At 45.0% G+C, this 27,787-nt stretch overlaps 1 protein-coding gene across 2 annotated transcripts in view; it reads right to left on the reverse strand.

Annotated features, from left to right (window-relative positions):
* Positions 1–206: 206 nt before the first annotated feature.
* Positions 207–27,787, reverse strand: part of ror1 (receptor tyrosine kinase-like orphan receptor 1) — a gene marked incomplete at both ends in the record, with an annotated part of 226,718 nt that continues 199,137 nt past the window's right edge. For both annotated transcript variants that reach the window (XM_084163580.1, XM_084163581.1), the window contains 9 exons: positions 207–1,134; positions 1,510–1,655; positions 1,892–2,119; positions 2,499–2,678; positions 8,358–8,569; positions 8,876–9,121; positions 10,935–11,115; positions 11,482–11,618; positions 15,837–15,964. In XM_084163580.1, coding sequence (XP_084019706.1) covers positions 207–1,134; positions 1,510–1,655; positions 1,892–2,119; positions 2,499–2,678; positions 8,358–8,569; positions 8,876–9,121; positions 10,935–11,115; positions 11,482–11,618; positions 15,837–15,964 — 2,386 coding nt within the window. The remainder of the gene's footprint in view (positions 1,135–1,509; positions 1,656–1,891; positions 2,120–2,498; positions 2,679–8,357; positions 8,570–8,875; positions 9,122–10,934; positions 11,116–11,481; positions 11,619–15,836; positions 15,965–27,787) is intronic.

Below are 27,787 nucleotides of genomic sequence, written 5' to 3' on the forward strand. Positions count from 1 at the left end.
CAGGCCACGACTACTAGCTCTCTTATTTAAAAAGTTATTTTAATATAAATCTTTGCATCTCATTCATTCGGGGTTTACGTACATGTATTTACAAGTAGAGTAAAAAGTTGAAACAATAATTTTCTTACAAAAACAAAACAGGTAAAAGGAAACAAAGCATCAAATCAACCAGGTGAGATATTATATAGTACAGGTCTGTAGTGTATTTACAGGTCAGCGGTGATGATCGAGTCGCTGTACATGAGTCTGTTGGCGTCGGCCAGCAGCGTGGACGTGTGCGAGGGGTCCATCTGTTGCAAAGCCTTCTGGGACATGTGTCCGTACACCTGCATGGTACCGCCCCCTGGCAGGGTGGATATTGCCACGCAGTGCGACAGCAGTGGCGTGTTCGCGTCGTGATTGGACCCCGTGGATGGCACGCTGGCCACATGACCGGTGCTGGTGGAGCCGCTAGCACTGCTGGGAGATCTGCTCTTGGGCGGGGGGAGGTGTTGCACCACCCTGGGGGGGCCCTGGGCCTGGAAGTGGGCTGCAGGGAAGGCAGCATAGCCCGGGGGGATGGGGTACCCGTTGACAGGGATGAAGCATTGGTGTTGGTTCTGGGCCATGGGCGCTCCATGGGTCATAGGGGTCCAGCCTGCCATCTGGTGGCCTGGATGACCTGGCGCGGGCATCCCCTGGGCTGGGTAGAGGTAGCCTGCAGCGGTGGCGTAGCGTGGGTTGCTGAGGTTACTGACAGGGCTGGCGCTCAACGAGGTGGTCTGGGTGGTGGCGTTGCCCCCGCCTCCTGATGGGGTACTAGAACTGCCGTGGGATGACAGCCCCTCCCAGGCCCGGAGACGACCGTGGATATCCTTAAACCGCGGACGCCTCGCTGGGCCCTCCTGCCAGCACTCTGTCATCAGGCTGAACACCCTGGGGGGGCAGTCCTCTGGGCAGGGCAGCAGTTGGCGTTTCCTCACCATCTCCATGACCTCCTGGTTGCTGAAGCCGTAGTAGGGCTGCAGGCCGTAGCTGAAGATCTCCCACAGCACCACGCCAAAAGCCCAGATGTCTGACTCCGTCGTGAACTTCCCATAGGCCATGGACTCAGGAGGCATCCAGCGGATGGGGAGTAAAGCCTTGGGTTGGACCCTGGAATAATAATAATAATACATTTATAAGCTTTTTTCAAAACACCCAAAGTTACTTTCTATTCTAAAATTAATAAAAATCAGCTGGAACATCAAATCACACTAAACATTACAGCAATGACAAACTAACCAGGTGAGTCAACTAAACAAGGAAATATGCAATGAATGCACTGACTGTAAGACGCTCTGTATAAGGTTGCTAAATTACTAAAATGTTAAAATGTAAATATGCCTGTAGTAGGTGTACAGGGTTAGGGTCAGGTCTAGGGTTAGGGTCAGGGTCAGGGTCAGGGTCAGGTCTAGGGTTAGGGTCAGGGTAAGGGTTAGGGTCAGGTCTAGGGTTAGGGTCAGGTAGACAGGTAGCCATTTACAGTACCTGTAGTAGTCAGAGGCATAAATCTCTCGGGACAGACCCAGGTCAGATATCTTGACGTGGAGCCGTTCCCCCACTAGGATGTTACGGGCCGCCAGGTCCTTATGGACGAAGGAGTGACTGGCCAGGTACTCCATACCAGCAGCCACCTGGAATAGAGTAAAGTAGAATAGAATAGATCCTTTAGTGTCCATTTTTGTGAGCGACAGAAATGTGTATTATATCGCTTCTATTTCTTCTTCTTGGACTACGATCTCAACCCCCCAAACAAAGGTTGAGAGGACCAGGGTCAGCCATGGAGCAGAGCCCCTGGATGGAGAGCTGTGTTAAGTGCCTTGCTCAAAGGCCCAACAGTAGTAGATGATACAGTATTTATGGTAGCTACCTGGATGGCCAGGTGCAGGAAGTCTCCGTGGTCCAGGATGGACTTGACGGTCCCGTCCTCATCACTACTACAGCCCACGTCAGAGTGAGGAGAGCGCATGATGAGGAACTCATGGAGGTCCCCCTGGTTTAGGAACTCAAACAGCATGCAGACAGGCTGCTCCTGGGTCACTATCCCCAACAGACACACCACGTTGTGATGGTGCAGCTCAGCCATGACTGATGCCTCCTAGATATAGATAGATAAGTAGATAGGTACTTAAAAAAATATTGGCGGGGAAATTTCATGTCAAATGCCAAACAGCAGCAGACAAAAAACCTGACATAATGTCCAAGACGAAAAACTGAAAAACAGAATACCAAAAACCATAAGTACCATTAAAGATCACCAAAATATATAATCAGATAGCATCAGCGAGCATCAAATAGCATCGGAGCGCATCAGATAGCATCGGAGCGCATCAGATAGCATCAGAGGCACCAATTAAAGACAGCATCAATGGATACCATAACACAATAACAGTAGCTAACATCAGAGAGCATCAAAAGCACCAATCAAAGATAGCATAAATTACTACCACAACACAGTAACATTAATAATAACATGCCTGTTGGAAGTCCCCCCACTGGCCAGGGCTGGAGAAGTCCTTCAGGGTCTTGATGGCCACAAGCTGGGCATGCTCCATACCAGGCATGTACAGGTGGCCCTTGTAGATCTTACCAAATGCACATTCACCTAGCTCCTCCATGAAACGCACTGCGGATAGGGGGAGCTCCTTGGCCTTACTCTGGAGAGAGCGAGGGAGAGAGAAAGATGGAGAGAAGAAGAGAAAGATGGAGAGAAGAAGAGAGAGAAAGATGGAGAGAAGAGAGAGAGGGAGAGAGAAAGAGAGGGGGAGAAAGGGTTACATGCTGAAATTTCCAGTCAGCTTTATACACATATTCAGCACTCATAACTGTCTTGTATGTAGACAGACATTCAAACTTAACAGCTTACAATTGGTGCTCGTTATAATTTTAGGTAGGAAAAGTGCCTAATATAAGAGTGTATTGCCTGGAGACTTCATAATTATCTATTAGTCTGTATCCATTCTCTCCTCGCCTCAGCTCAACTCGTCAATAAATCACTTCAGCTCCAGACAGAAAAATGCATAAATATACCAACGCCAGCCTAGAATCTGGCAACACGCTCCCAACACAATCTGGCAACGTGCTCCCAACACAAACAATAAACCGTTAGTGCAGATTTCAGAAATTGCAGGTAATCAATTTTCTATGTAATTATTAATGTGGTATAAATGAGACCCATTAATAACAGAAGGTGAACATTGGTTTGAGGGATGACAGATAACTGTAATTATCAACCCAGCCGGGGACTGAACCATGAGAACTAGAGGGGAGCCAAGACCCATTGGGCACAAACTGGTTGACTCAACGTTGTTTCAACGTAATTTATCAACGTATTGTGACGTGGAATCTACATGGAAAATACATTGGATTTGAAAAAAGTAATCAATGGATGAGGAACTCAAAACTGTTGTTTTGAGGGTGAAATTTCAACCACAGGATTATGTCATCATGGAAACAATTTCAACATAGAATAACCTTGTATAAAATATGTTGAATTCAAAGGAGGTTGATGGCACCTTAATTGGGGAGGTCGGGCTCGTGGTAATGGCTGGAGCGGAAATAAGTGGTTTCCAGGTGTTTGATGCCATTCCATTCGCGCCGTTCCAGCCATTACTATGAGCCGTCCTTTCCTCAGCAGCCTCTACTGGTTGAATTTGTACCTTTAAAACAACGTCAGATCTTCAACTTATTTCCACTATCAGAAAATATACAATAGTCTGGGCAGCACCTCTTCCTGGAGAGTTGATCTAGGTACAGCTTAACTAAAAAAATAAAAAATGTAAGTCGCTCTTTTATTATTTTTTTATTTCACCTTTATTTAACCAGGTAAGCCAGTTGAGAACAAGTTCTCATTTACAACTGCGACCTGGCCAAGATAAAGCAAAGCAGTGCGATAAAAACAACAGAGTTACATATGGGGTAAAAAAAAACATAAGGTCATAAAATACAACAGAAAATATATATTCAGTGTGTGCAAATGTAGCAAGTTATGGAGGTAAGGCAATAAATAGGCTATAGTGCAAAATAATTACAATTAGTATTAACACTGGAATGCTAGATGTGCAAGAGATTATGTGCAAATAGAGATACTGGGGTGCAAAAGAGCAAAATAAATAACAATATAGGGATGAGGTAGTTGGGTGGGCTAATTTCAGATGGGCTGTGTACATGTGCAGTGATCGGTAAGGTGCTCTGACAACTGATGCTTAAAGTTAGTGAGGGAGATAAGAGTCTCCAGCTTCAGAGATTTTTGCAATTCGTTCCAGTCATTGGCAGCAGAGAACTGGAAGGAATGGTGTTGGCTTTGGGAATGACCAGTGAGCTATACCTGCTGGAGCGCAGACTACGGGTGGGTGCTGCTATGGTGACCAATGAGCTAAGATAAGGCGGGGATTTGCCTAGCAGTGATTTATAGATGGCCTGGAGCCAGTGGGTTTGACGACGAACATGTAGTGAGGACCAGCCAACAAGAGCGTACAGGTCACAGTGGTGGGTAGTGTATGGGGCTTTGGAGACAAAACGGATGGCACTGTGATAGACTACATCCAATTTGCTGAGTAGAGTGTTGGAGGCTATTTTGTAAATGACATTGCCGAAGTCAAGGATCGGTAGGACAGTCAGTTTTACGAGGGCATGTTTGGCAGCATGAGTGAAGGAGGCTTTTTTTGCGAAATAGGAAGCCGATTCTAGATTTAACTTTGGATTGGAGATTCTTAATGTGAGTCTGGAAGGAGAGTTTACAGTCTAACCAGACACCTAGGTATTTGTAGTTGTCCACATACTCTAGGTCAGACCCGTCGAGAGTGGTGATTCTAGTCGGGTGGGCGGGTGCCAGCAGCGTTCGATTGAAGAGCATGCATTTAGTTTTACTAGTGTTTAAGAGCAGTTGGAGGCTACTGAAGGAGTGTTGTATGTCATTGAAGCTCGTTAAGAGGTTTGTAAACACAGTGTCCAATGAAGGGCCAGATGTATACAAAATGGTGTCGTCTGCGTAGAGGTGGATCTGAGAGTCACCAGCACTCTGGGCTCTGGATAACAGCGTCTGCTAAATGACTAAAATGTAAAATTTGTCACTGACTACTACCAATGTGCTATAGTTAGAATGATTGTTGAGATATCTCCACTTAAAGAAAAAATAGATTCACTGTTGCTATCAAAGTCATTCCAAAGAAAGGTTTAACAGAGCAAATGAAATGTGACCATACTTTATCACTCATATAGCTCAGCTGGTAGAGCACGGCGCTTGTAACGCTAGGGTAGTGGGTTCGATCCCCGGGACCAACCATACACAAAAATGTATGCACGCATGACTGTAAGTCGCTTTGGATAAAAGCGTCTGCTAAATGGCATATTATATATAATCAATTATGCTATTTAGACCTATATAGCATTTTCAAAGTCATCAACAGCTATTGTTTAAATTCAACCCAGAATTCAACTAACAATAGACAATACAATAGGCCTAGGGTTTCCAGATCTGGTTGATTTAAAATGTGATGATATTTTGTGATATTGAATTGTGTTTTGTTGTCAACACAACCAAACATCAACATTTGAAAGATATTTATCTTCTGTGCCACTGACTTAGTCTGGTTTTAATTTAGGAAACTGTCAATCCCCCCTCCCTCAAACAAAAAGGTATGGACCGAACTCCAAAACTACACAACTTGTACGTGTAGAGCAATCCTGCCATCGCACATAGGGAATTGGGGTTGGGGTTAATTACATTTCAATTCCAGTCAATTCAGAAAGTAAACCAAATTCCAATTCCACATTTTCTTGGCCCAAAGTTTTAGAACACCTACTAATTTTTCTTTATTTTTACTATTTTCTACATTGTAGAATAATAGTGAAGACATCAAAACTATGAAATAACACATATGGAATCATGTAATAACCAAAAATGAGTTCAACAAATCAAAACACATTTTATATTTGAGATTCTTCAAATAGCCACCCTTTGCCTTGATGACAGCTTTGCAAACTCTTGGCATTCTCTCAACCAGCTTCATGAGGTAGTCACCTGGAATGCATTTCAATTAACAGGTGTGTCTTCTTAAAAGTTCATTTGTGGAATTTCTTTCCTTCTTAATGCGTTTGAGCCAATCAGTTGTGTTGTGACAAGGTAGGTGGGGTATACACAAGATAAACCTATTTGGTAAAAGACCAAGACCATATTATGGGAAGAACAGCTCAAATAAGCAAAGAGAAACGACAGTCCATCACTACTTTAAGATATGAAGGTCAGTCAATACGGAACACTTCAAGAACTTTGAAAGTATCTTCAAGTGCAGTTGCAAAAACCATCAAGCGCTATGATGAAGCTGGCTCTCATGAGGACCGCCACAGGAATGGAAGACCCAGAGTTACCTCTGCTGCAGAGGATAAGTTCATTAGAGTTACCAGCCTCAGAAATTGCAGCCCAAATAAATGCTTCACAGAGTTCAAGTAACAAACACATCTCAACATCAACTGTTCAAAGGAGACTGTGTGAAATCAGGCCTTCATGGTCGAGTTGCTGCAAATAAACCACTACTAAAGGACACCAATAAGAAGAAGAGACTTGCTTGGGCCAAGAAACACGAGCAATGGATATTAGACCAGTGGAAATTTGTCCTTTGGTCTGGAGTCCAAATTTGAGATTTTTGGTTCCAACCGCTGTGTCTTTGTGAGACACGGTGTGGGTGAACGGATGATCTCCGCATGTGTATTTCCCACCGTAAAGCATGGAGGAGGTGGTGTTATGGTGTGGGGGTGCTTTTCTGGTGACACTGTCTGTGATTTATTTTAACCAGCATGGCTACCACAGCATTATGCAGCAATACGCCATCCCATCTGGTTTGGGTTTAGTGGGACTATCATTTGTTTTTCAACAGGACAATGACCCAACACACCTCCAGGCTGTGTAAGGGCCATTTTACCAAGAAGGAGAGTGATGGAGTGCTGCATCAGATGACCTGGCCTCCACAATCCCCCGACCTCAACCCAATTGAGATGGTTTGGGATGAGTCGGACGGCAGAGTGAAGGAAAAGCAGCCAACAAGTGCTCAGCATATGTGGGAACTCCTTCAAGACTGTTGGAAAAGCATTCCAGGTGAAGCTGGTTGAGAGAATGCCAAAAGTGTGCAAAGCTGTCAAGGCAAAGGGTGGCTATTTGAAAAATCTCAAATATATTTTGATTTCTTTTTTTGGTTACTATATGATTCCATATGTGTATTATTTCATAGTTGATGTCTTCACTATTATACTACAATGTAGAAAATAGTAAAAACAAAGAAAAACCATTGAATGAGTATGTGTTCTAAAACTGTTGACCGTTAGTGTACTTCCTGAATTGACTTGAAATTAAAATGGAATGTTCATCTTCAATCATTAGTCAAATGCACTACAGTAAAGAGGACTTGATAGAGCTGGGACAATAATCCGAAAATTAATGACACCGACCGAACCGACAAGGGGAGGGGGGGGTTGTTACAAGGGGGCTCCGGCTAAGTCAGGACAGGAGGAGATATAAGGTGAAGGGAGGAGGAGATGAAAGATTCCAGGAACTCCCAAATGAAAAATTAAATTCCTGACAGAGGCCACAGTCAGCTAAGAGGGGGGGTTAGGGGATGGAAGGGGAGGACTGTTTGGGGGAGTGGGCTGGTTAGCAATGGAATGGTGGTGGGGGATGTTAATGTTATGAAAGGGGGACAGATGTTTTTGGTTTGGGTTTCTCCCTCCCTCCCTGGGGCCAAACCAGGCTCATCCTCTCCTCGCAGCATGCCGGGCCGGGCGGGGCCAATGCTGTCATGAACAACAAACCCTAGGTGACCTGGAACAAGGCCTGGTGGATAGCAGTGACATTGAGGAGGAGGACAGGAGCGGTGGGGCAGATGTATTTAGGGATGACAGACAGACTCAGACAGTAGACACTGTATTGTTAGTGGTTGTAGTTTTTCTGTGACAGAAGGATACACTCTTCTAGATTCCCACAGGTCAATCTAAATCAGAGATGACAGGGACTTTGATGGGGACCACAACACTGGCCTGTCTGACAGAGCCAGTCCCCTACAGCTGTAGCTTTGATTGGCTATAACATCAGGGAGTAGACCTTTGTCTCACATAACACAGCCTGGATAACCTTCTAAACGAGATATGTCAGAAATAACATTATAAGAATGCAGTGTTGACTAATATGATCGGCAGGAGAATATGAATGAACTTATAGGCAAAATACTCATACTGTTGTCACACATTACAAAGAGCCCCAGTGAGAGAGAGAGAGAGAGAGAGAGAGAGAGAGAGAGAACGAAAGAGAGAGCGAGAAAGAGAGGAGACTTAGCTACATATTATACCTTGGGTTTGTAGTTGGTGAGCATGGACATCTCAACGTTCTGTCCCCTGACAGGTTTGGGCTGTCTGGGGGCTGGGGGGCGGGAAGCCTTCTGGTTGTTACGACACAAACAGATGAAGAAGAAGAGGAGTGCGATGGCCAGAGGGATGGCTATGCTCGGGACCAGGATGTACAGAATCTCCATGTTACTGCCCCCACGCTTCTCCTTATAATCTAGATGGGACACAGGGTTAATGTCAGGTCTTGGCAACCCAAACACTGTAAATACATTGTAAATTACTAACATAATGAACTCAGGTGGTACTGTCACTTATTGTTAAACAGACCATAACATAACAACTACTGTGTCTATTTGATAGGTCGCAGCACTGACTCTCAATAATAACAAAACAGTGAAAAGCATAACTGTGTGTTTATAAAGCCTTATAACCCAGCCTGGCACACTGCTAACACCCTCTCTCACCACAGATAGGGATGTCACTAGCGCTTATAAAACCTTAAACCCCCCCTATATCTCACCACAGACATTGATGTCACATAGCTCCATGCGGACCCCCTCGTCCAGCGTGAAACACCATGGTCCCTCCTGCTTGTTGCCGGGGTTACGGCAGTAGGAGTGTCCTCCGCTGAGCTCGGGGAAGCGCACTGCCAGGTAGGTGTGGCTGTGAGGGTACTGGGAGTTCCAAGGTTGGCACTGACGACCTGACTTGGTCTTACTGACTGTCCCGCGGTAGTCTGAACCACTGCTGTTGAAACACTTGTGGTCTGGTTAAAAGGGAGAAGAACATAAGAACATTGTTAGACAATTTGTATGTATAAGTGAGAGGGTTTTTATTTTATTGTTGATGGGCTTCACTCCAATATGCAGTGACATGTTAACATTAAAGTATATAGGTATTTTGTTAATGGACCCTATGGGTTCTAACAGAACAACTACACTGCTCCAAAAAATTAAGGGAACACTAAAATAACACATCCTAGATTTGAATGAATGAAATAATCTTATTAAATACTTTTTTCTTTACATAGTTGAATGTGCTGACAACAAAAATCACACAAAAATTATCAATGGAAATCAAATGTATCAACCCATGGAGGTCTGGATTTGGAGTCACCCTCAAAATTAAAGTGGAAAACCACACTACAGGCTGATCCAACTTTGATGTAATGTCCTTAAAACAAGTCAAAATGAGGCTCAGTAGTGTGTGTGGCCTCCACGTGCCTGTATGACCTCCCTACAACGCCTGGGCATGCTCCTGATGAGGTGGCGGATGGTCTCCTGAGGGATCTCCTCCCAGACCTGGACTAAAGCATCCGCCAACTCCTGGACAGTCTGTGGTGCAACGTGGCGTTGGTGGATGGAGCGAGACATGATGTCCCAGATGTGCTCAATTGGATTCAGGTCTGGGGAACGGGCGGGCCAGTCCATAGCATCAATGCCTTCCTCTTGCAGGAACTGCTGACACTCCAGCCACATGAGGTCTAGCATTGTCTTGCATTAGGAGGAACCCAGGGTCAACCGCACCAGCATATGGTCTCACAAGGGGTCTGAGGATCTCATCTCGGTACCTAATGGCAGTCAGGCTACCTCTGACGAGCACATGGATGGCTGTGTGGCCCCCCAAAGAAATGCCACCCCACACCATGACTGACCCACCGCCAAACCGGTCATGCTGGAGGATGTTGCAGGCAGCAGAACGTTCTCCACGGCATCTCCAGACTCTGTCACGTCTGTCACATGTGCTCAGTGTTGCTTTCATCTGTGAAGAGCACAGGGCGCCAGTGGCGAATTTGCCAATCTTGGTGTTCTCTGGCAAATGCCAAACGTCCTGCACGGTGTTGGGCTGTAAGCACCACCCCCACCTGTGGACGTCGGGCCCTCATACCACCCTCATGGAGTCTGTTTCTGACCATTTGAGCAGACACATGCACATTTGTGGCCTGCTGGAGGTCATTTTGCAGGGCTCTGGCAGTGCTCCTCCTGCTCCTCCTTGCACAAAGGCGGAGGTAGCAGTCCTGCTGCTGGGTTGTTGCCCTCCTACGGCCTCCTTCACGTCTCCTGATGTACTGGCCTGTCTCCTGGTAGCGCCTCCATGCTCTGGACACTACGCTGACAGACACAGCAAACCTTCTTGCCACAGCTCACATTGATGTGCCATCCTGGATGAGCTGCACTACCTGAGCCACTTGTGTGGGTTGTAGACTCCGTCTCATGCTACCACTAGAGTGAAAGCACTGTCAATCAGTGTTGCTTCCTAAGTGGACAGTTTGATTTCACAGAAGTGTGATTGACTTGGAGTTACATTGTGTTGTTTAAGTGTTCCCTTTATTTTTTTGAGCAGTGTATAATAGAAAACGCTGAGGTAGACAGTAAAAATAAGTAAAAAGTATCTTTCTCTAGTCGATCGTGTCTGATATGAAGATGTGCAATAGTCTTTGTGTACAGTATATAATTCCATATCCATCCAAATGATGCAAACTATTAATTTGATAGAACTCAAAGTCTATCCGCAATATTAAAGCTGATCTACCCCCCCCCCCCCAAAAAAATAAAATAAAAATAAAATTCCAGTCTTACTCTTGTTGATGGGCTCGACCATGGGGATTCCGATCCTCATACAGATAGCAGCCTCTGGGCTGTCGTGTGCTGCCAGGTCCTCACAGTTAGGTAGCTTCAGTCTCTTCAGGATGATGGGGTTGGAACGGGCGATGATGTACTCGGTCTTACACAGGTCATTCTCTAGGATCTCACACTCATCCTTACACAGAGAGGACAGGAGGAGAGAGTTGAGGGTCATACAAACAATAAAAGCAACACAACATTTGAACACGTTAGCCTACCCCAGAAGGCAATTACTACTACTAAACTAGCTAAGGCCATTTCACACCAAATAAATGATTGGTTATATCTATTGACATGAATAGGTCTAGCTGTAGCTGCAGTTAAAAAAATATGTAATCAGTCAGCGGCTGTGTCTGAAATGGCATCCTATTCACTAAATAGTGCACTACTTTTGACCAGGAACCATAGGGAATAGGGTGCCATTTCGGCCACAGTCAGTGTTTAACGCTACAAGCCTAAATAGATGTAGGTATAGTCGTAGTTTTGAAGCATGTCATCATACCTTACACAGGTCCCTGGGCTTGTCTGCCCCAGAGCTGCGGTCACATGTCGGGAAGGCAAAGTGGCACAGAGACGGGATGGCGAACTGGGAGCAGCGGTCCGACAGGTGGTTGGACGTTCCGATCATGGTGAAGGCGGCTGGATGGGAAAAGTGGGAATGTGAATATATGGACATCAGATGTTGTCTGAAGTCTAGAAATACTTACTATAACTATGTGGAATATATTTAACCTTTATTTTCCCAGGAAGATCAAGAATCATACAGGGCAGTCATAACCACGCACACATTGCATACGTCAAAACTTTTGGGGAACATTGTCCGGTTCAGTCAGACACAGATCATGTCTGGTCCTGTAGTGAGTATCAGAGATCTAGGGTGCTATCAAGTAAAGGACTGTCTGTCTGTCTGTCTGTATTACAGTGCCTGTATGATACTGTGTTTTACAGGGAAAGTACAGTTACGTGCTCCACACAATCTCTGGGTTTCTGAGTTGGGACTGACAACCACAGACAGACAGTGGCAGCTCCATGTCAACTCATTCAACTTTGACCGGCTACATTCTACATAGTCAGAGAGAACACACACGCACACAAAAAGGCAGGCATGCACGCACAAAGGCATCTGTAGAGGTAAAATTGGATTCAGAGATGAGACACAAAGTGTAGACCATGTGTGTTCCATACTGTGTAGACCATGTGTGTTCCATACTGTGTAGATCATGTGTTTGTCTCTGTGAATGGTCTGTCCTCCGACAAATCAACTGTACATTTCGGTGTTCCTCAAGGTTCCGTTTTAGGACCACTATTGTTTTCACTATATATTTTACCTCTTGGGGATGTTATTCGAAAACATAATGTTAACTTTCACTGCTATGCGGATGACACACAGCTGTACATTTCAATGAAACATGGTGAAGCCCCAAAATTGCCCTCGCTAGAAGCCTGTGTTTCAGACATAAGGAAGTGGATGGCTGAAAACTTTTTACTTTTAAACTCGGACAAAACAGAGATGCTTGTTCTAGGTCCCAAGAAACAAAGAGATCTTCTGTTAAATCTGACAATTCATCTTGATGGTTGTAAAGTCGTCTCAAATAAAACTGTGAAGGACCTCGGCGTTACTCTTGACCCTGATCTCTCTTTTGACGAACATATCAAGACTGTTTCAAGGACAGCTTTTTTCCATCTACGTAACATTGCAAAAATCAGAAATTTTCTGTCCAAAAATGATGCAGAAAAATTAATCCATGCATTTGTTACTTCTAGGTTAGACTACTGCAATGCTCTATTTTCCGGCTACCCGGATAAAGCACTAAATAAACTTCAGTTAGTGCTAAATACGGCTGCTAGAATCCTGACTAGAACCAAGAAATTTGATCATATTACTCCAGTGCTAGCTTCCCTACACTGGCTTCCTGTTAAGGCAAGGGCTGATTTCAAGGTTTTACTGTTAACCTATAAAGCGTTACATGGGCTTGCTCCTACCTATCTTTCCGAGTTGGTCCTGCCGTACATACCAATACGTACGCTACGGTCACAAGACGCAGGCCTCCTAATTGTCCCTAGAATTTCTAAGCAAACAGCGGGAGGCAGGGCTTTCTCCTATAGATCTCCATTTTTATGGAACAGTCTGCCTACCCATGTGAGAGACGCAGACTCGGTCTCAACCTTTAAGTCTTTACTGAAGACTTATCTCTTCAGTAGGTCATATGATTGAGTGTAGTCTGGCCCAGGAGTGTGAAGGTGAACGGAAAGGCTCTGGAGCAACGAACAGCCCTTGCTGTCTCTGCCAGGCCGGTTCCCCTCTCCACTGGGGTTCTCTGCCTCTAACCCTGTTGCAGGGGCTGAGTCACTGGCTTGCTGGTGCTCTTTCATGCCGTCCCTGGGAGGGGTGCGTCACTTGAGTGGGTTGAGTTACTGACGTGATCTTCCTGTCTGGGTTGGCGCCCCCCCTTGGTTTGTGCTGTGGTGGAGACCTCTGTGGGCTATACTCGGCCTTGTCTCAGGATTGTAAGTTGGTGGTTGAGGATATCCCTCTAGTGGTGCGGGGGCTGTGCTTTGGCAGAGTGGGTGGGGTTATATCCTTCCTGTTTGGCCCTGTCCGGGGGTTTCTTCGGATGGGGCCACAGTGTCTCCGGACCGCTCCTGTCTCAGCCTCCAGTATTTATGCTGCAGTAGTTTATGTGTCGGGGGGCTGGGGTTAGTTGGTTATACCTGGAGTACTTCTCCTGTCTTATCCAGTGTCCTGTGTGAATTTAAGTATGCTCTCTCTAATTCTCTCGTTCTCTCTTTCTCTCTGAGAACCTGAGCCCTAGGACCATACGTCAGGACTACCGGGCATGATGACACCTTGCTGTCCCCAGTCCGCCTGGCCTTGCTGCTATTCCAGTTTCAACTGTTCTGCCTGCGGTTACGAAACCCCTACCTGTCCCAGACCTGCTGTTTTCAACTCTTAATGATCGGCTATGAAAAGCCAACTGAGAGACCTGAGCCCTAGGACCATACGTCGGGACTACCGGCCGTGGTGACTCCTTGCTGTCCCCAGTCCGCCTGGCCTTGCTGCTATTCCAGTTTCAACTGTTCTGCCTGCGGTTATGGAACCCCTACCTGTCCCAGACCTGCTGTTTTCAACTCTTAATGATCGGCTATGAAAAGCCAACTGAGATTTATTCCTGATTATTATTTGACCATGCTTGTCACTTATGAACATTTTTGAACATCTTGGCATGGTTCTGTTATAATCTTCACCCGGCACAGCCAGAAGAGGACTGGCCACCCCTCATAGCCTGGTTCCTCTCTAGGTTTCTTCCTAGGTTTTCGCCTTTCTAGGGAGTTTTTCCTAGCCACCGTGCTTCTACACCTGCATTACTAGCTGTTTGGGGTTTTAGGCTGGGTTTCTGTACAGCACTTCGAGATATTAGCTGATGTAAGAAGGGCTATATAAAATAAAATTGATTGATTGATTGATTGTTTCATACTGTGTAGATCATGTGTGCTCCATACTGTGTAGATCATGTGTGCTCCATACTGTGTAGATCATGTGTGTTCCATACTGTGTAGACCATGTGTGTTCCATACTGTGTAGATCATGTGTGTTCCATACTGTGTAGATCATGTGTGCTCCATACTGTGTAGATCATGTGTGCTCCATACTGTGTAGATCATGTGTGCTCCATACTGTGTAGATCATGTGTGCTCCATACTGTGTAGATCATGTGTGTTCTATACTGTGTAGATCATGTGTGCTCCATTCTGTGTAGATCATGTGTGCTCCATTCTGTGTAGATCATGTGTGCTCCATTCTGTGTAGATCATGTGTGTTCTATACTGTGTAGATCATGTGTGCTCCATTCTGTGTAGATCATGTGTGTTCTATACTGTGTAGATCATGTGTGTTCTATACTGTGTAGATCATGGGTGTTCTATACTGTGTAGATCATGTGTGTTCCATTCTGTGTAGATCATGTGTGTTCCATTCTGTGTAGATCATGTGTGTTCCGTACTGTGTAGATTATGTGTGTTCCGTACTGTGTAGATCATGTGTGTTCCGTACTGTGTAGATCATGTGTGCTCCATACTGTATAGATTATGTGTGTTCCGTACTGTGTAGATCATGTGTGTTCTATACTGTGTAGATCATGTGTGTTCCGTACTGTGTAGATCATGTGTGTTCCATACTGTGTAGATCATGTGTGCTCCATTCTGTGTAGATCATGTGTGCTCCATTCTGTGTAGATCATGTGTGTTCTATACTGTGTAGATCATGTGTGCTCCATTCTGTGTAGATCATGTGTGCTCCATTCTGTGTAGATCATGTGTGTTCTATACTGTGTAGATCATGGGTGTTCTATACTGTGTAGATCATGTGTGTTCTATACTGTGTAGATCATGTGTGTTCTATACTGTGTAGATCATGTGTGTTCCATTCTGTGTAGATCATGTGTGTTCCATACTGTGTAGATCATGTGTGTTCTATACTGTGTAGATCATGTGTGTTCTATACTGTGTAGATCATGTGTGTTCTATACTGTGTAGATCATGTGTGTTCTATACTGTGTAGATCATGTGTGTTCCATACTGTGTAGATCATGTGTGTTCTATACTGTGACTTTATCATCCTGAACTCCCTCTCACCCCTCAACCAGATATCCTCTATTCATCCTCACTGACAGTAATGACAAGCTACAGACTCAACCAGGGTCAGATGGGAGCACACACACACGTCTGGATTGAAATTGTCTGGTTTACACAGAATACCAAATCTGGAGCATGACCCTTATCCCTGTACTCCATGTCTGATTAAAATCAAAACACGAGGATGGAAGGGAAACACGAAACACACACAGGGAGGCAGCGTACCTGTGATCTGGGTCTCGATCTCGCCCTGCATCTGCAGCGAGTCAACGAAGATGCTACGGTTTCCTATGAAGCGAGAACAGGCCACTCCCCTGTACGGTTGGCAGAACCCCTCCTCATCAAAATCATCACTGTTAGAGAGAGATAGGTGGAGAGAGAGCGAGAGAGAGAGGGGAAGAAAGCGAGAGCGAGAGAGAGTGGGGAAGAGAGAGAGAGAGCGCGAGGGAGAGAGAATGAGTATACATTACAGTTAGAATTATGACCACTAGAGGGCACCACACATTACACAATAATAGGGATGTGGCAGTCTCTCATCTATATCTACACACACTGGAACAGAGAGTAGAGTTTCAGTCCTGTTCTAACATCTATTCAATTACTAACAAGCATCGGTCAATACAGAAGCCACTTTTTTTTTCAAAACTCTTCACACAGTCTGCATTACCAACATGCATCTTGGCCAAACAGTTATTCTCACCTCCAAAACTCACTCAAACCACCAAAACACTTAATACATGTCTCAAAATAAGCTTGTTTGACCATAACACTGGCAAAAATTCTCACTCAGAAAGCATACATTGTCACTCATAACACACTGACCTAAAAAACTAACAACTGGAAGCATTACATAAATGATTAACTTTTCTCTTTGAAGTTTGAATGATTTTTCACATAAAATCAGTATTTCATTATAGAATAAGAATAACACCTTTTCACTTTATTGACTGTACTAAAGTATATGTAACAAGAATGATTCAGAAATGCAGCAGTTTGCTTCAATAGCCCCCCCCCCCCCCCTTCCCGCCCCTATATCTTTGCATATAGTAATTTACTTCTGAAAAATAAAAAGTTGAAACAAAAAACAAAATCCTGAAATTCCAGGGCTGCAATAATAATTACAAAAAAACATCAACAACATGTATAGTATAATCCCTCATACTGTACAGTACTGCGAGGGTTCTAGTTCTCTCGCTCTCCTGCATTTGGCCACAAGTTCTCATCAACATCACATCTTATTTCTTCTCTGGCGATGCATCTTGGAAAGTATCTTCTGGAATGTCTAATCCAACCCTGGCAGTCTTCAGGAGAAGTGTCTCCACACCCCGCATTCATGGCATCCAGTAAGGACATCTGGTCATGTGGATGGTGGTCATAAACCTTCCACCTCCACGCAGACAAAAACTCCTCTATGGGGTTTAGGAAGGGGGAGTATGGAGGCAGGAATAGTACTGACATCCTGGGATGTGCAGCAAACCAGTCTGTGACTGCAGCAGAGTGGTGGAATGCCACATTATCCCACACAACAACGAAGGTAGGGGAGTTTCTTGCTGCTCTCTCCTCCGCTGGCACAAGTCGATTATGCAGGGCACCCAGAAAAGAAATGAGCCTCTCTGTATTGTAGGGGCCAATGAGTGGTTTGTGTAACAGCAAACCATCATTGGACAGTGCTGCACACATTGTGATGTTAGCTCCTCTCTGGCCCGGGACATCCACGGTTGCTCTCTGTCCAATCACATTTCTTCCCATGCGGCGTGTTTTTGCCAGGTTGAATCCAGCTTCATCCACAAAGATGAATGTATGTGCAGTTTGCCTGGCTTCCTGTGACGAGTACTGAGGATACGAAGAGGCAGGACGCAGACGCAGGAATCAACAATGTAAAGGTTTACTTAACACTGAGCAAGAGAACAACAAAGAGCGAGTACACGACAAGACACTAACAATCACACACAACACAACACTGAACAGTCCAGGGCTATATAGAGGTGGTGATGAGATGATGAGGTGCAGGTGCGCTGGAGGTGATTAGGGTGCGTTGGGTTTCCATTCCGGTGTTGCCGAGGTGGTGCGCTCAGACCGGTGGCTCAGTAGACTGGCGAATCAGAGCGCCGGAGGGGAGCAACGGGAGGAGACGTGACACTTCCATCTCCATTACTCTCTAAAATACAGTAAATCCACAGTTGAACACTGCAGATTTGGTTGCACCCTTAAACCGGCCTCTCTCAAAGAGAGACCATGGTTTACAACATGGTCAATAATTGTGGCCCTTATCTCATCAGAGACCACCGCTCTTGGTCTTCCTCTCCTTTGTCCTCCACGCATTCTCCCTCTCCCTGCCACTCTTCTTTCCACACCAACCTGTCTTCCTTGATCCATGTTTCCAAACTAAATCATTCCGAAGCCGTCCTCTTTTGTCTGTTTGGTAACGAGACTAAAAACAGGACACTTGGGTAGGTTTTCAGCTGAAATTGCAATCAGCTGTGTTTGGAATGATTAAATATTCTGCTGAGATTTTCTATGTTTCAATCTGGTTACTGCAGAAATGCACAACATTTGCCATCATTCTGTTTTGAATGTGTTTTTAACAGTTTTGGAAACAGTGTGTTAGCATTTGAAAACATGTGCTGCAAATATATAGTTTTGCAGGTGGTGGAGTATGAATGAGAAAAGAGTTCATGGATTTCAGAGAATGTGGTCATTGAATGCATTTTGTGTGAAAACAATGAAAAATGATTCACAGTTTGGTCCACATACACTTCTGTTTCGCTGACTGTGTGAAGAATTTTGACAATGTGACTTCAGTTTTGACCAATGCATGTTAGCAATTTAAAAAAACTGTAACGTCACAGTCCTTCCCAGAGTAGAGATGTGAACTGTATACAGAGTTAAAGGTCAGCCGTTGTTTATGGGAGAAGGATGTCATCATGGACTTTACAATGAAACACGAGGAGCAGGGGCTCGGGAAATAAGCATGTGTGTATGTACATTTAGATTTTAGTCATTTAGCAGACGCTCTTATCCAGAGCGACTTACAGGAGCAATTAGGGTTAAGTGCCTTGCTTAAGGGCACATCGACAGATTTTTCACCTAGTCGGCTCGGGGATTAGAACCAGCGACCTTTCGGTTACAGGCACAACGCTCTTACCCACTAAGCTACCTGCCGCCCTATGTATGTATGTATGTATGTGTGTGTGTGTGTGTGTGTACAGTGAGGGAAAAAAGTATTTGATCCCCTGCTGATTTTGTACGTTTGTCCACTGACAAATAAATTATCAGTCTATAATTTTAATGGTAGGTTTATTTGAACAGTGAGAGACAGATTAACAACAAAAAAATCCAGAAAAACGCATGTCAAAAATGTTATAAATTGATTTGCATTTTAATGAGGGAAATAAGTATTTGACCCCCTCTCAATCAGAAAGATTTCTGGCTCACAGGTGTCTTTTATGCAGGTAACGAGCTGAGATTAGGAGCACACTCTTAAAGGGAGTGCTCCTAATCTCAGCTTGTTACCTGTATAAAAGACACCTGTCCACAGAAGCAATCAATCAATCAGATTCCAAACTCTCCACCATGGCCAAGACCAAAGAGCTCTCCATGCACGTCAGGGACAAGATTGTAGACCTACACAAGGCTGGAATGGGCTACAAGACCATCGCCAAGCAGCTTGGTGAGAAGGTGACAACAGTTGGTGCAATTATTCGCAAATGGAAGAAACACAAAATAACTGTCAATCTCCCTCGGCCTGGGGCTCCATGCAAGATCTCACCTCGTGGAGTTGCAATGATCATGAGAACGGTGAGGAATCAGCCCAGAACTACACAGGAGGATCTTGTCAATGATCTCAAGGCAGCTGGGACCATAGTCACCAAGAAAACAATTGGTAACACACTACGCCGTGAAGGACTGAAATCCTGCAGCGCCCGCAAGGTCCCCGTGCTCAAGAAAGCACATATACAGGCCCGTCTGAAGTTTGCCAATGAACATCTGAATGATTCAGAGGAGAACTGGGTGAAAGTGTTGTGGTCAGATGAGACCAAAATGGAGCTCTTTGGCATCAACTCAACTCGCCGTGTTTGGAGGAGGAGGAATGCTGCCTATGACCCCAAGAACACCCTCCCCACCGTCAAACATGGAGGTGGAAACATTATGCTTTGGGGGTGTTTTTCTGCTAAGGGGACAGGCCAACATCACCGCATCAAAGGGACGATGGACGGGGCCATGTACCGTCAAATCTTGGGTGAGAACCTCCTTCCCTCAGCCAGGGCATTGAAAATGGGTCGCGGATGGGTATTCCAGCATGACAATGACCCAAAACACACGGCCAAGGCAACAAAGGAGTGGCTCAAGAAGAAGCACATTAAGGTCCTGGAGTGGCCTAGCCAGTCTCCAGACCTTAATCCCATAGAAAATCTGTGGAGGGAGCTGAAGGTTCGAGTTGCCAAACGTCAGCCTCGAAACCTTAATGACTTGGAGAAGATCTGCAAAGAGGAGTGGGACAAAATCCCTCCTGAGATGTGTGCAAACCTGGTGGCCAACTATAAGAAACATCTGACCTCTGTGATTGCCAACAAGGGTTTTGCCACCAAGTACTAAGTCATGTTTTGCAGAGGGGTCAAATGCTTATTTCTCTAATTCAAATGCAAATCAATTTGTAACATTTTTGACATTCGTTTTTCTGGATTTTTTTGTTTTTATTCTGTCTCTCACTGTTCAAATAAACCTACCATTAAAATTATAGACTGATCATGTCTTTGTCAGTGGGCAAACGTACAAAATCAGCAGGGGATCAAATACTTTTTTCCCTCACTGTATGTGGACTGTTTAACTATACTTATGGGGACCAGAAGTCCCCACAAGAATAGTAAACAAACAAAGATTTGACCAACTGGGGACATGTGCTCTGTATGCGTGCATGTGTGTGGACACTGATGGAAACCATGAAAGGCCTACTAGGACATGAACTTTCACAGATAAACTCTGACACACACACGACTCACACGACTCACACGACTCACACGACTCACACGACTCACACGACTCACAGGAATCACACGACTCACAGAAATCACACGACTCACAGAGACGTCTTCTCACTATGACCTTATTCAGTCATGTGACTGAAGCCATGCCAGATGGAGACCATATAAGGGCGTATGACATCATGAGGCACACACATAACTATTATCATATTGTCACAGTAAGCACCCTGTCCTACATCCTCCTGCTTCATAACCACATGAACCACCCTGGAACATTATGGCTGAGTGGGGCAGATGCCCTGGAGCGGACTCATGTTACTCCAGGGGTACATCCACCCTCGAACACACATACGCACACACATACGCACACACACACGCACACGCACACACACAGACAGACAGACACACACACATACACACACTAACAGAGAACATCTAAGGGTAACCCTATCGGTGTCTGGGCTGGGGTGGGGGCCGAGCGAAGCGGGCTGTGAGTCAGGGGTCAAAGGGGTCATTAACTCTGAGGACAGCATTAAGTCTCAGAGGCCAAGATTACCTCTCTACACTGACCTTTAACCCCTAACCCCACCACATCTCCCGTCTGCTGCAGAATGGGATTTCCAGACAGACGTACACACATGCAATCACGCACACTCACACACACGCACACACACACAAACACAGGGCTCTGGTCTACATACTAGAGGTTCCAAGATTCCATAGGAAATACAATAACATTACATGTATAAGCTTAAAACCCTTTCCTGCAGTCAAATGACCAAATCGGCCTCTAGTGGCATCATGGGTGCAATGTTATTAATCTTTTTCATACTTTCAGAATTAATCCACAATTATAAAAAAAAAATGCCGAAAATCCAGTGTTTCTTTGTTAAACGGTTTTGTTATATTTCAGTCTTCTGTGATGTATATAAAGTGTAATACTGGGTCTCAACATTGAATATATTTCAACTCTATATCTGACATGGTACAGGTGTCTTCTTTTTTTAAACCCATAACCATGTGTGTGAGGTGTATACTTTTGTTTCAAAGTAGATTTGATTAAGACTACCAAGAAACACTCTGTGTGACCCTGATTTAGCCCACTGCAGTAAAAGTTAACCGGATTTTCGGCGGCTTTAATTATTATTATTTGATTAATTATGGAATTATGAAAAATATTAATAACATTCCACCCATGAGGCCACTAGAGGGCGCTTTGGTCATTTGACTGCAGGAAAGGGCTTCACTAATCAGAGGACGTTTGGCTGACTGGGCTGCTACCACACTATTATGGCCTATTACCACACTATTATGGCCAGAGCGGCAGGTAGCCTAGTGGGTAAGAGCGTTGTGCGAGTAACCGAAAGGTCGCTGGTTCTAATCCCCGAAAGGTGAAAAATCTGTTGATGTGCCCTTAAGCAAGGCACTTAACCCTAATTGCTCCTGTAAGTCGCTCTGGATAAGAGCGTCTGCTAAATGACTTAAATGTAAATATGTTAAATTATACGCACACACACACACGTGCAGACACATATAATCATTTGGCAGAGTCTGGAGTGTGTCCAGCGAGTCACAGGGAACGGGACAGCACTGAGAAGGCTAAATGACAAGGAATAGTACACAACCCTGCTACCTCTGAGTCCCGCTCCGCATCCTGAGCCAGCAGCAAATTACAACCCTGGTCCATCCAAAATACCTACTCAGACCTCAACCAACATCCCTTGTCCAGCAACTCTGTTCCAGAAAGGTTAAAAAGTCCAATGTCCAAATCAGTCAAACAACAATGCATGGTTCAAAACATATTTTAAAAAAACTTAGGCCCTAAGTCCACTAACCACCATCCTCCACAAAGCCTGTTCTATGAAGGTGGTTCCTGTCTGTGTGTGCATTGTGATAGGCTGAGGCCGTCACATGCTGGGAGGCAAGCAAGGCCTAGTGAGTGTGGTTGCTATTTAGATAAACCACCAACACACTCTGTGAAGGGGGAATGTCTGTAGTAATAGTTTATAATGGCTAATTACAGGAAAGACTTCTCCTTTAAAATGACTGTGAGCAGCGACCGACTGTGTTTGCCTAGGCTAAGCTTACATCATGGGTTCTGTTTGAGAGAGAGAGAGAGAGAGACAGAGCGAGAGAGAGAAAGAGAGCGAGAGAGAGAGAGAGAGAGAGAGAGAGAGAGAGAGAGACAGGAAGAGAGAGGGAGAGAGAGAGAGAGACAGAGCGAGAGAGAGAAAGAGAGTGCGTGAGAGAGAGAGAGAGAGAGAGAGAGAGACAGGAAGAGAGAGGGAGAGCGAGAGAGAGAGCAAAAGAACACACACACACACATGAACACACACAACTCGACATAAACACACACAACTCGACATGAACACACACATGAACACATACCACTCGACATGAACACACACATGCATAGAAACACACAGAAACAAAAGCAAACATTGGTTCACAGGCACATGTTTTACAGTCTTGCTTACACACACACAGACACACACACACACACACACACACACACAGACACACACAAACACACTGACACACACACACACACACAGACACACACACACACACACACACACACAGACACACATACACACACACACACACAGACACACACACACACACACACACACACAGACACACACACACACACACACACACACAGACACACACACACACACACAGACACACACAGACACACACAGACACACACACACACACACACACACACACACACACACACACACACACACACACATACACACACCGTCTACTGGTCCTGTTGGCTTTACACAGGTCTGGCCGTGTAAAGCCATAAAACAGCAACAGGAGGCTGTTTTACCATTGGTCCCCAAGGACCACTGGTGTGTATGGGTGGGTGTGTGTGTTCATGCATGTGTGTGTGCGTACATGTGCGTGTGTCTGTGTGTGTGTTTGTCTGTGTGTCTGTGTGTGTGTGTGTCTGCGTGTGTGTGTTAGCCTGCCTGCCCTACGTTCCCAGTCATCCCTGGGGGAGAGACACCAGAGAACATTAGGAAGATGGAGCTCCCTGAAGCCCAATGTGTTTTTACTATAAAGGTAAGACATCAGCCACACTGCTGCTAAGGCTTTGACCTCAGTGACAGGAGAGGGCCGAGGGGGCAGAGATTGTGGGCTCTGACTGTTGACAAACGTACAGTCATCTAAGTCAACTCCTTTCTGTGTGTTAGCTCATCCTAGTCAACTCCTTTCTGTGTGTTAGCTCATCCTAGTCAACTCCATCTGTGTGTTAGCTCATCCTAGTCAACTCCATCTGTGTGTTAGCTCATCCTAGTCAACTCCATCTGTGTGTTAGCTCATCCTAGTCAACTCCATCTGTGTGTTAGCTCATCCTAGTCAACTCCTTTCTGTGTGTTAGCTCATCCTAGTCAACTCCATCTGTGTGTTAGCTCATCCTAGTCAACTCCTTTCTGTGTGTTAGCTCATCCTAGTCAACTCCATCTGTGTGTTAGCTCATCCTAGTCAACTCCTTTCTGTGTGTTAGCTCATCCTAGTCAACTCCATCTGTGTGTTAGCTCCTTTAGATGTAGTTTTCTGGGAAAACTACATCTAAAGGCGGAAAGCTAAAGTTGATAAAGGTGAAGACATTAGGTATGACGTTTCAGACCACATACTTTACTGGTCGTACTGGCCAGTGAATCAGTCCACCTAGAATAAAATAATATTCTGGCTTGACTGCTGCGGAGTTGTATTGTATCATTCTATTGGAATCTGTAAATGCACATACAGCTTTGTAAATGCTCTCCACAGCCACTAAAACACAGGGAGTCCTGAGCCTATGGAGATGTCAATGTTATATTGCACGCTCAACACAGAGGAGCAAGGCTAATGGATTTGGTTCTCCAAAGCTAACGGAGGCTACTCAGCACCTCTGGAGGCCAATAAAACATCCCTCAAATTCTCAAAAGCAGGAATGTTTTCCTTCCAACCCATTCCAAAACCTCATCCATCCTGTTATCCCTCTCCTACTTCCCCAAACGTTCCCTCTCTTCCTCTTTCTCCTGTAGTTTCCTGGCGTGCGTCTGTGGATTCCTCTTCCCAGCAGGCTTATCAATAAGACAGCCAAAGATTTAGGAGCAGACCGGATTGAATGTGGGATATGAACTCTACACGAGGCTTCTCTACACTCTCTATACAGTATCTAACCCTGGGTTTGATGACTGTATTGGGGCGCTGACGTGATTCCCTCTTTGTGAGCCTTAGATTCATGTGGTAATAGGATGGGACAGAGGGACTTTGTGGGAACACAAAGGCAAAGCATCAAAACTGAAACTCTATTTATCGGCAGACATATTGGCTCTTTTCATATTGTCTTTGGTATTAATTTTCAACGCCTTCACAGGCCATTCATTGGACACTTACACTGACTGTACAAAACATTAGGAACACCTGCTCTTTCCATGACATTGACCAGGGTTACTCAAATACTATTTGAGAAGGTCCGGTCACACACATTTTCTAGGTGGCAACGGTCCGGACGGATAATGTAATTTATCGGCGTAGTAACAAACCCCCACCCAAACTGTTCACACCCCTCTTGTTGGCAGAGAGAACATTTTGCTGTTTTAAAGCTAATTTCGTGCAATTCTATGCATTCTTCCATGTCTTATGTGTGTTCATATGATACCAGGGGTCGAAGCCTGACTGAGTAAAAAAATGTTTGGGGTCACTTAGAAATGTCATTGTTTTCGAAAGAAAGCAATTTTTTTGTCCATTAAAATAACATCAAATTGATCAGAAATACAGTGTAGACATTGTTAATGTTGTAAATGGCTATTGTAGCTGGAAACGGCTGATTTGTAATGGAATATCTACAGAGGCCCATTATCAGCAACCATCAGTCCTGTGTTCCAATGGCACGTTGTGTTTGCTAATCCAAGTTTATCATTTTAAAAGGCTAATTGATCATTAGAAACCCTTTTGCAATGATGCTAGCACAGCTGAAAACGGTCTTCTTGAGACTAGTTGAGTATCTGGAGCAACAGCAATTGTGGGTTCGATTACAGGCACAAAATGGCCAGAAACAAATAACTTTCTTCTGAAACTCGTCAGTCTATTCTTGTTCTGAGAAATGAAGGCTATTCCATGCGAGAAATTGCCAAGAAACTGAAGATCTCGTACAACGCTGTGTACTACTCCCTTCACAGAACAGCGCAAACTGGCTCTAACCAGAATAAAAAGAGGAGTGGGAGGCCCCGGTGCACAACTGAGCAAGAGGACAAATACATTAGAGTGTAGTTTGAGAAACAGACGCCTGACAGGTCCTCAACTGGCAGCTTCATTAAATAGTACCCGCAAAACACCAGTCTCAACGTCAACAGTGAAGAGGCGACTCTGGGATGCTGACCTTCTAGGCAGAGTTGCAAAGAAAAAGCCATATCTCAGACTGCCCATCTTAATCTTTTATTTTTTTATTGGCCAGTCTGCAACTCTGCCTAGAAGGTCAGCATCCCGGAGTCGCCTCTTCACTGTTGACGTTGAGACTGGTGTTTTGCGGGTACTATTTAATGAAGCTGCCAGTTGAGGACATTAGGAAGGGGATCCTAATGTTTTGTACCCTCAGTGTAGATCTCTTTAAAGCTACAGTTCATAAACTCTTTGCTAATTCAATTGATTTACATTGAAGTTGAGATGTTGTTACCACCCTTTAGATGAGAGGACACACACACACACACACACACACACACACACACACACACACAGACAAACAGACACAGAGGAGAGGAAGTGATTGGGAGTGAAGAGACAGGGGAGGGTCCTGATGACAAGGACGGCTGAGGCCTGGTTCTATCTTGATGCTTCTGATGGTGTTGACAGACAAGGATATGAGCTGTCACCACTGTGAGGTCACAGGCGTTTACGTCCTGTTTGGAGACGTCTCTGCCTTGTTAGTGGAGGATCTGTTTTCTCTCTATCCTCAGGAAGTCTTCTAGAGGAGGATTCTCTCCAAGCCTCTCTTTTCTCTTTTCGTCTTCTCCTCTGTCCTGCTCTCCTCTCCTTTCCAAACCTCTCCTCTGCTCTCCTCTCCTCTCCAAACATCTCCTCTGCCCTCCTCTCCTCTCCAAACCTCTCCTCTTCTCTCCTCTACTCTCCAAACCTCTCCTCTGCTCTCCTCTGCTCTCCTCTCCAAACCTCTGCTCTGCTCTCCTCTCATCTCCAAACCTCTCCTCTCATCTACTCTCCAAACCTCTCCTCTCCTTTCTAAACCTCTCCAAACCTCTCCTCTCAAACCTCTCCTCTGCTCTCCTCTCCTCTCCAAACCTCTCCTCTGCCCTCCTCTCCTCTCCAAACCTCTCCTCTTCTCTCCTCTACTCTCCAAACCTCTCCTCTGCTCTCCTCTGCTCTCCTCTCCAAACCTCTGCTCTGCTCTCCTCTCATCTCCAAACCTCTCCTCTCATCTACTCTCCAAACCTCTCCTCTCCTTTCTAAACCTCTCCAAACCTCTCCTCTCATCTACTCTCCAAACCTCTCCTCTCCTTTCTAAACCTCTCCAAATCTCTCCTCTCCTCTCCTCTCCAAACCTCTCCTCTCCAAACCTCTCTTCTCCAAATCTCTCCTCTCCTCTCCTTTCTAAACCTCTCCAAATCTCTCCTCTCCTCTACTCTCCAAACCTCTCCTCTCCAAACCTCTCCTCTCCAAATCTCTCCTCACCAAACCTCTCCTCTACTCTACTCTCCTCTCCAAACCAGCCTCTCCAAACCTCTACAAGTCTCTCCAAGCTTCTCCAAGCCCCAAATGAAAGAACCACTGAGAGAGAGAGAGAGAGAGAGAGAGAGAGAGAAAGAGAGAGAGAGAGAGAGAGAGAGAGAGAGAGAGAGAGAGAGAGAGAGAGAGAGAGAGAGAGAGAGAGAGAGAGAGAGAGAGAGAGAGAATGGACAGTCGAGACGACTCTTCTCCTCGAGTGACTGGGTTTCCAACTCAAACCAAAGCTTTTAATGTTTGAGAAGAAGATCGAGACAGAGAAAAACAGGTCTGTTTATCATTATCTTCCATATTAAGATTGTGTGTGTTCCTTTTTTCTTAATGCAATATGCTTTATATGTCTGGTGTTGTATTTTTCGGTGCCATAAACAATAAAAAACATTGCACAAATCTCATGTGTACGGCTGCGGTGTTGTTGTGAGCAGGTCACATTAAACAAGATAAGCCAGACAG

This window comes from Coregonus lavaretus (assembly GCF_964263955.1).
Source record: "Coregonus lavaretus genome assembly, chromosome: 6".
Classification (NCBI taxonomy): Eukaryota; Metazoa; Chordata; class Actinopteri; order Salmoniformes; family Salmonidae; genus Coregonus; species Coregonus lavaretus.